General features: G+C 37.8%; 1 protein-coding gene across 1 annotated transcript in view; it reads left to right on the forward strand.

Moving 5' to 3' along the window:
* The window catches only part of NOX3 (NADPH oxidase 3), a 41,036-nt gene that overhangs the window by 17,933 nt on the left and 13,403 nt on the right, over nt 1-9,700 (forward strand). Inside the window, exons 7-10 of the mRNA XM_009074280.1 lie at nt 1,508-1,637; nt 4,769-4,861; nt 5,937-6,190; nt 9,639-9,693. Coding sequence (XP_009072528.1) covers nt 1,508-1,637; nt 4,769-4,861; nt 5,937-6,190; nt 9,639-9,693 — 532 coding nt within the window. The remainder of the gene's footprint in view (nt 1-1,507; nt 1,638-4,768; nt 4,862-5,936; nt 6,191-9,638; nt 9,694-9,700) is intronic.

Here is a 9,700-nt window from a genome sequence, read left to right on the forward strand (position 1 = left end):
AAAGTAAAGCTTCTCAGATCTGAGGACAGTCATTTGGTGTTCAACAAATCACAGAATGGTTTGTGTTGGAAGGGACCTTAATGACCTCCGAGTCCCAACCCCCCTGCCATGGGCAGGGACACCTCTCACTAGACCAGGTTGCTCAAAACCCTATCCAGTCTGTCCTTGTTATCATAATACACTTTTTATGTCTATTTCCTAAAACATTCAGATTATATCCCCCACCACTAAAGTACATATAACAGAGGAGCTTCCTAGCCCACAGCAGTGTGTACATGTGCCTGTTCTCTGGAGGTACATGGATGGTGCCACCATTAGGCAGGGAACAGGCCAATACAATGTTTTGTGGTGTGTTACTTTTCTCACCTCTTTCCTTGTGGTTTGAGAGTTGCCCTATCCAGTTTGGCTTTGAGTGTTCCTGAAATTGACCCAATTAATTAATCCCAATGTTCAGAGGTAGAGCTGCAAGCAGACTCTGTAAACTGTATCCTGGTCTGATTAAAATGTCTCCCTCCCTTCTCTCTCTGGCAAAACTTTTAGAATTGAACTTCAAACAACTATAATGAACCCTTTGAAACCTTCAGATTTGTAAACTCCCTCTGCCTAGCCAGCTGATCAAATCTCCTCAGCAAGACACTCCCCTGAAAAGGGGACAGTTATTTAACAGACCTATTGATACCATTCAATGAGCACACAGCTTCAGGCTTTCTCTTGCTCCAGCACAACCCTACCACTACCCTGTTTATGAAAAGGAGTCAAAACCCAAGGCTGTATTCACTTCCCACCTCTTCCTCCTTCCCAGGTGACTCAACAAACTCACTCAAGGCTACCTCCTTTACTGTCTTTCTGTCTGAACTGGTGGCAGTAAGTATGGAAGGGAAAATTCAGGGAAACAATATGAAACAAAGAGGGTTTCCCCATAAAAATCTTCCTTCTCTAGCTATAATCAACACCAGCTGAAACCCATTTAAACTGAAGAGTCAGGATTGATGTATTTGGAAAAGTTCACATCACTAACATTCTCAGAAGTAAAGAAGCTAGAATTTAATATGTTTAGAGAGTATACATCTAATTACACTCCAACTTTATTTGTAGCTTTTAAAAATGCATTTAGAAAGCAGTAAAGGAAAGAGAAGGTCTGTCACTATTAAATTTTATTATTTTACTAAACAATACCAGATGCTCAAATACAGAGGAGGTCAAAGATCCTGCTCCAAAGAACTCAGAAATCAAATTTTGCCACATACAGCAAAATGTACATTTTCTCATTTTCATTCAGCTGCACTGATGTATACCAATACTATAACACACTTCTTGTCTTTGGTCAAAAAGTCATGGCAAAACTAAAGGAAAGGTAATTTGAACAGAAGAGCAGAACAGGGTTGAAATAGCCAGTTCTTGAACTTTCATTTGTCTCAGAATCAGCATTCAACTACTAGTGCAAAAACTACAGATGCACAGAAACATTGCAAAGAAGCATATCACTGATATATATTTTTGTTTTAAGTCAGCTTGTCCGGGGTCAGACACCTCAGAGTTTGCTGCTTCACAATGTCACTTACTGTAAAGATCACTACTGGGAATGGGAGAACGTCACTCAGTGCCCTTTGCCACAGTTTTCCGGCAACAAACCTGTGGTAAGAGTGATGTTTGTCTTCTGTTTTCAACTTAATGTCCTTTTTTGGGAGGCTAAATGTCTTAGGGAGCAAGGGTCTGGAGCATATGTTAGTGACCGGCACTTAGTGTAGTGTTTAGTGTAGTTTCACACCTCTGTTCCATGACTTCTCCCTGTGCATTAAGATGGTGATCCCAAACTCCTTTATAATCAGTATAGACAGGTACAGATGAAGAGTGTTGTATACAATTTTAGTGTCATTAATAGTAATTTTTATTTCTGGAAGATCCTTTAGATAGTGAACACTCCCTTTGAAGGGTATGGATATCAGAATTGTGCTCTATTTAAATTTGTTGTGTACATTTATTTTGAATTATTCAGTATCCCCAATATCCTTGATGTGTTCATTGCACAAAGCTAGCCTCCAAATGGAAACCTTATGAGGGTAGAGATACAGAAAATACTATGGAACTGTAAAGCTAGGGATGCAAATTAATATTATTATTTTAACTAATAGTACTTTGGTATGGATAGTTGAAATACCAAGGGAGAATAAGTTGGAGAGATAATTATGTCCTTGCTTTGGGGCACACGCTTCATATTGTCCAGCCTTGATGTCTTAAGTTAGGTAAAAAGGAGAGAATTTGAAACAATGAATTATGAAAGGGAAAGGCAAAAGGCAGGAAAAATGTCCCATGGAAGGGTGGTTTTACTAGAACAAGATTGCAAATCCACAGGGGGTAATTAAGTAGCAGACTTGTACAGTATGTCAGATGTCTTGCATACAAACAAAATCATTTAACATTTTCAGCTCAAGATTTAGCTTGCTCATATACAAGTTTTTGTTGTTTCTCCCAGAAAGAGAAAACATAGCAAAGGAAATCCTAAAGTAAAGGAGAAATATTAGCATTCAGTGTCTTGTAGCTCTTTTAATGACTGACATAGATTTTTCTTAGACTAAACTATTGTTAGCCACTATCCAACCTGCATATTAATGAGAAAATGAATGCCTCTCTAAAAATTTCACCTACAATGTCGCCATAAAAATCAATACATGGCTACGCACCATGAATACAGACACAAGCTTGCTTCCAACAGCATGTCTTGACATTCATTATCATAAAACTAACTGGAAAGAACTTCCTCTTCTCTGTGTTAAACCTATTTTGTCACACTTTCTTGCATACCCAGGGCCATACTTGCAAAGTCACATTACTTTAAATGAATTGTGATAATACCATATGGCATATAGATCATCTATACGAACACTGCCTTGCTGGATATGTAATGTGCTATGGTGTGATACCTGCTAGGCAGTGCAGATAAACAGTACAAATTCATTCTGAGGCTAAAAAGCCATGGCGAGCCTTGCACAGCACTGGCAGGGACAGGGACTGAGCAGGGAGGGGACAGCCTGGTTACACAGCTGGGATTGTGTGAAGTGACACCAGTGTGCATGCCCTGCTGGCCATGGCTCCTGTGGGAAGCTACCATGACCAGTCCCTCTCTCAGTCACGCCACATATGCTCCCCTTCTCCATATTTCAGCAGGTAAGATGGAGACAAATCTGGTTCCCACTGAGGACAACAAAGCACTTCTGTTGCACCCAGGGCACTCAGACTATTATCCTCACAGCCTCTCCTGAGCCATAACTGCCCCATCTCAGTTCATTCTCATTAGAGGAGGAAACACCACCTGTGCAAGAATACTGATGCCCTGATTAGCCAGCCAGGAGCCGTGTTGCTTAAGAGCCCATCTCTCCTGGTGGATGCCATGTTGTCCCAACCCAGCCAAAAGATATCTTGGATTGAATGCTCCGTTGCACTGGAGTGAAGGCACATTTAAAATCTCAGCTGAGCTCTTGCACAGGGTAGCCTGCAACCTTATCATTCCTGTCACGTGCTTTTATTTACAGGTAGCACAAATGGAAGGGAGGAAAAACAGATCTCATCATTATTGTGGCTTGATATATGCAAATATATTCAAGACATGAGATTACCCACTGTGCAGAGACACCTGTAGTATTTAGGGACAACGGATGTGTTGAGTTTCTGCTTTAACTGAGAATCTTCTGGCTTATGCTAGTTTCTCCCTATTATTAAATCATGCTTTTTTTTTTCCTAATTTAATTTTCAAGACTTAACCTTGGGAAATTGCCACTCCATCCTCTTAGCACTTTCTAAGGAAGCCACATAATTTTATGGCTTGCTTCTAATAAAAGATGCTTTATAACCCCTGTTACCCAGCTTGTGGAGCAAAGTCAATGTTTCAGCAAGTAAAGTTATTCTTTGGAGATTTTAAAAGCCACATGATTGTGGAGTATTCTGTTTTCTAGAATGAGCTGTGTAATTAAAAAAAATGGAAATAAAACAATATCTCTTCTAGGAAAAAAAGAAAAATTCTTTTTGATTCATGAAGATCCAATTACATCTAATTATCGTAGCTATCAGTGCAACTCAGCGAAATCATCAGCTAGTAGACTTGAATAGCCAAGTATTTCTGATTGTTATAGTAATCATTATATACAATTAGCAAGCACATGCACAAAAATCATCTGCAATACTTAAAGTATGACCAGCTTAGCATCCTAGATCAAAACCCAATATTTATTGATACAGAGTGGACTAATGGATTAAATGCAAATGTACCCCATTCCTCTAATTGAATATTGGGACTTAATGTTTTCTTGTGCATCATCAGAAAACTCACAGCTGGTATTAAGAGCTACTCCTATGTGAGCCTCCTGAAATACATTAGACTTTGAGGAGTAAAAACTAGTCAAGCTATGGGTAATATTGTATAAATGTATACATGTATATGTCTTCAAGTCCAATGATATCTGTATATAACATCTAAATAGATTAATCCTTTTATCTTTTGGTAGGAAAAGGTTTTAAAGAACTCTTCATGACCAGAATACAGACAGATATTAGTACTGCTTTTGGAGTGCATTTGTGAAAGAGTCTGTTCCACAAGAAATCCAGAACTGTTACAATGGCAACAGAAATACTCTCTTGAGAAAGATGAACCAAAAATCACAGAAGAAAACCAAATAATTTCATTTTAGGCTACTTGTTGATTTAAACCAGAAAAGCAAAGTATGTTTGTAGACATTCAAATAAATGTTGTTTTTTAATATGCAACTTTCTACAGGCTTGGAAGTGGGTTTTAAGTCCTATGGTGTTGTACATCTGTGAAAGAATTGTGAGGTTTTGGAGATTTCAACAGGAGGTGGTCATTACTAAGGTATGTAATATAGCTTGCATGTCTGCATTAAAATAATTATGTCAGTGACTTTTTTATCTTTCATAGTTAACTTCTCTATATTAGGACCTCATTTTTCACTCTTAGCTTCAGCAGCTATTACCATGGTTTCAGCCAAGTATTGATTTTAGGTTTTCAATTTATTCCAATAGCAAGTCTGTAAGAATATTCCATATGGGACCAAGTTTGATTAATGAAGTACCAGAGTTTACACCACCATAACACAAACATCTGTGCAGAGGGTCTCTCTTTTTAATGAACTAAAAACATGTTCCACTGCAGTAAATGCCAGAGACAACCTCAGCTTCAGTAGTAGTTTTTACTTTGAAATCTGAGGCTTCCAAGGAGATGAAGGGTTATATTATCAGTTAGCATATACAGTCAAAGGTTCACTAATACCACTGTCACAATTTATCCCAGCTGTAAATATCTCTGTGTGCCAAGGGCCCATTGTGTGCCACAGCAGAATGGATGGAAAATGCCACTATTGAGGCAACCCAGTCCACACATATCAAGGTGGCAATAAGAAACAGGCATGTCTTGTGTGAGGGGAAAAGCATATCGGTTAAGTCTTGCTGCTGTTTCGCAGAGTGGCTGTGATCTGAGAATCTCAGTATACTATGTGTGACACATAAAAATGCTGCTTAACTGAGATTAGCTCTTAATGAAAATATATTAGAATTGAGCTCATTGGGCTTTTTTCTTCATAATCCCATAAATGTTAGTTGTGTTACATGAGAATAAAACTGGGAAACCATTCCGTGTATTAAGAAATACTTTTGCGCAGGTTATACTAAGAAAGTTGACAAATTGTTGAATTGTTGCAACCTTTCCTCTGCCTCTTACGCTCAGAAAACAAGCTGCCCCACTATACATACTGTGTGTGCTCTCAAGCTATTAGGCAGCAACAACACTGCAACATGCAGGTTAGGGCATTTAAAAATCAGTGTGCATCCCAATTTGCATTAGAAATGATTGCAAAGTCACCTGTAACCTAATGGAAACAAATAGTTACTCTTCTGAAGGAAAATAAAATGGGTCCTTTTATTATTTTTAGGTGGTGACACATTCCTCTGGAGTCCTTGAGCTTCACATGAAGAAACATGGCTTTAAAATGGTACCTGGTCAATATATCTTTATACAGTGCCCATCTGTATCACAGCTGGAGTGGCACCCTTTCACCCTCACGTCAGCTCCTGAGGAAGATTACTTCAGTGTTCACATACGGGTCGTCGGGGATTGGACTACAGCCCTTTTCAAGGCCTTTGGAGCAGAGGAAAAAGCTTTCAAGGAATTGTGGATGTTACCAAGGTTTGACTAATAAACAATAAATTTTAAAATGTCATTTCTACATTTTAAAATAAATGTCAACATTTTAATTGATTTTGTGTGTGTTCTTTATGATACAGTATTAGACTGCAGTTCTGGATCCATAACTACAACATTATGTTGAAAAACCCCCAGAAATAAGCACAGTCATGAACTGGGTCCAGCAGCTACCAAGATGTGATGACCAATTCAAGATTTAAAGTCCACATCAATATGTGTATCTCTGTCGCTATGATCTAGTTCTCTAATGTCCATATCTACAACTAAAGATACCTATTTTGACAGATAGTGTTTAATAAGTGAATTCAAATGACACTGGAAGCTATCTGATAGCTTTGTGCCTGTATGCTTATGGTCTGATGGTACTAATCACCTGCCATCCAAAATTCCAGATTTTCCCTTTCAGTTACTTAGATATTTTGTGGTCCCAGAAACTTCTGCCTGAACTTTACCTCTTTACAACGGTCTCCCTCAACTCTGGCTCCAGTTTCCCAAACCTGCTCCACTTTATAAAGGTGTTTAAACTCTATATCTGTGGCATCTTAATCCAAGCAAAACGCTGATGCTTTGTTGTTGCAAGTTAGCACAGCTGCTCTGAAGTTAATGGAGCCATCCTTACTTATACCAGCTAAACATCTGGCTCTATATGTAATGGATTCAAACCATGTAGTTCTATTCTTGCACTACTTGAAGGTGTAAGAGAGATTTTCAGCAAAGAAATGCCCAGCACATGATCATTTAAATTCTGGTGGACTCTGTAGGACTTGGGACTGGAGAGACTGATTTCTCCCTGGACAGCTTATAGACACCATTGAGCTATAGAACTATATAGAGGGTGGGGAAAGACAAGAAAGTCTGGTCCAGTTCTTGCATTATATCAGTTAATAAGAATTATAAATTAAAGCTGTGCCTTTGTTAAAGGCAACTGGAATGAGAAGTATGCCATTTCAGCAGAACTGAAGCAAAAATAGTTCAAAGTGATTGACAGCAAGTGTAAAAAATGAGAAAGAGAAAAATGTTTCAAATGTTACTGGCCACAATGCAGGGTTGAAATTAACAGCACTGTCATGTACAAAGACTCTCCTTTTTAATCTTGTTAGGGTGCCTAATGACATCATACAGTTGCTTTTTGGAAATATGCTAAAAAGAATATTTCAATAGTTAAGCTAGCAACAAAGCAAAAATCTAAGCCATTTTCACAGGTTTCAGTATCTGAAGATAAACACCAAATTGGTGACTATAGTAAAAATAGCCTATATAGCAGAAACTGAGCATAGGACAGAAGATGTAGCAACTGAATGATAAGGTAAGGTTCTAAAAATAAAATACATTCTGTAATTCATAAAAGAAGAATAAAATAAAATATACAAGTATTTATATAGGTAGCAAAGACAGTTACTTGTGATTTCTGACCAATTTGTGAGATAAGACCACAGAACAGACTAGTTCTGTGAAAATAATCAAGTTCCATATTATACCTCTTCAGGATTTTGGCTCACTTCATTTCTGTTTTAGCATATTGTCCCAAAATCTAACTTCTCTTACAGTCAGGAGTACTACACAGTCATGCTGATCAGCATAAAATAATCATAGAATCTGTTAATGATACTTTTCTGAAACTAAATACTTCTCCAGCCTTCTCCAAAAGCATAATGCTTATTTCTAATGAAATGGTGGACATGAAAGACACAGAATATGGACAATCTAAACCACAGCTAGAAAGTCCATAGAACTATTTTCTACTCCTCCCTTGGCAAATGCAAATGCAATTATTTTTGTCACTTTGCTTACTATCTTCCTAGCTTCCTCCTCTCTCTCTAGATCAAATGAATGAGTTGCATAGCTCAGTTTCTCTTTCTCCTCTTTTTCCTCCCTACTTCTTTGAGGCTTTGTATCTGGATAAGCTCTCTAGCTACAGCTGATCTAGGTGTTCAAACCAATGATGGGATCTCTGTCACCTGAGGATTTAGGAGCAGACTGACAAGACAAATCTCTGCAAGGAATGTTTCAGAAATAATGGAACCTGTCTTGTAGCACAGAGACAAACCAGAGAATCTCTTGAAATTCCTTCCAGATCAATTTTTTCACAATCTACTGACAACAATGAGAATTGCTCTCAAGCCCACATTGAACTACATAGAACGCTTACCTGAAAACTGTTCTTGGGCACTGTATACCATAAATGAACTGTATTTTAAGGGAAATTTTGAGGACTGGGCAGTCATCTGAATAGCAATACATGTTTTTAAAAAATAGTGTTTGTTTATGTCTGAGTCCAGCTTTCCAAAAGTTATGCCTGAGTAGCTGTTGCATTTGCTATCACAGTTGCAGACCATTTGGAATACTGAAATAAAATGAAAGACAAAACATCTGCTAGGACTTTTAAGAATGCAACAGTGGGGTTTGAGATATATTGTGTCTCTATATTTGTGTGTAGCATTGCTTGGTGATCCCTCTTTCTTTTCCTGTTAAAACACTTCATTCTAATTATGTGTACATATTTGTAGTATTGAAGCTGAATTTTAAGGATGATTCATGCAATAAAGAGCACAAAACAAGAGAAAAAATGTGAAACAAAAAAAAACCCTCTTTTTTTTCCTAAGGACTGGGTGCTAGTGAAACCACCTTCCAGAGCACATATGTTGTATACAGACAGGTTGGAAAGAGCACTCCAAAGTACTGTGTGTATTTACATTCCATGTTGCTAAAGGAATGAATCTGACTATTCAATAATCTTTTTCATCTCAACTTTTGACCAAAATTAATTGCTCAGCATCAGCAACATTGATTATAGGAGGTAGTAACATAAACAAGCATTTCTCCTTACCCATTCTGTCTTTATGACACATATTAGGTACTGTTTTATTGCCAAAGCTGTGCTCCTGAAATACTGCTTTTCCAGAAAGAGCTGAGAAAACAGTAGTTTCCTTGCATGTGATGACCTCTTTCTTGCCTTCCCTTTAATTACTTTTACTCAAATACAGAACCTTTCAAAATGATCTATATAATCTGTTCCTCTTTACTTTGCTATATACAATATAGCAAGTAAAGCTCTAAAACAGGATGCTTTTCAGTAATTCATAATTAAATATGCCAATTCTGCAGCTAAATTTGGACATGCAATTATATGACTAATCACATTTCAGAAAGCCAGAAAATTGCAATTGCATGCTTAAATAGATGGCCAGGCCCCAAACCCACATGGGTGCTCTTGTTCTCTCATTTCAGAAAAGACAGTTGCTTTGCTACTAAGTGGCACCCACTGAAAATTAAATGTATTTGTATGGGCAATTTATGTGCCATCTTAGACATGTCTTTTCTCTTTCATTTTAACAGAAATTCAGTTTTGAAAATATGCAACCCTACAGATGTCAACCTTTCTGTCATTTTATGTGCTGTTGACCCTTGACTAAATGTCTTGTTGCTGTAGACTGGCTGTGGATGGACCATATGGATGTGCAACCACAGATGTCTTCCAATACCGAGTCAGTG

Source organism: Acanthisitta chloris, unplaced genomic scaffold (genome assembly GCF_000695815.1).
Source record: "Acanthisitta chloris isolate BGI_N310 unplaced genomic scaffold, ASM69581v1 scaffold6560, whole genome shotgun sequence".
NCBI classification, from domain to species: domain Eukaryota; kingdom Metazoa; phylum Chordata; class Aves; order Passeriformes; family Acanthisittidae; genus Acanthisitta; species Acanthisitta chloris.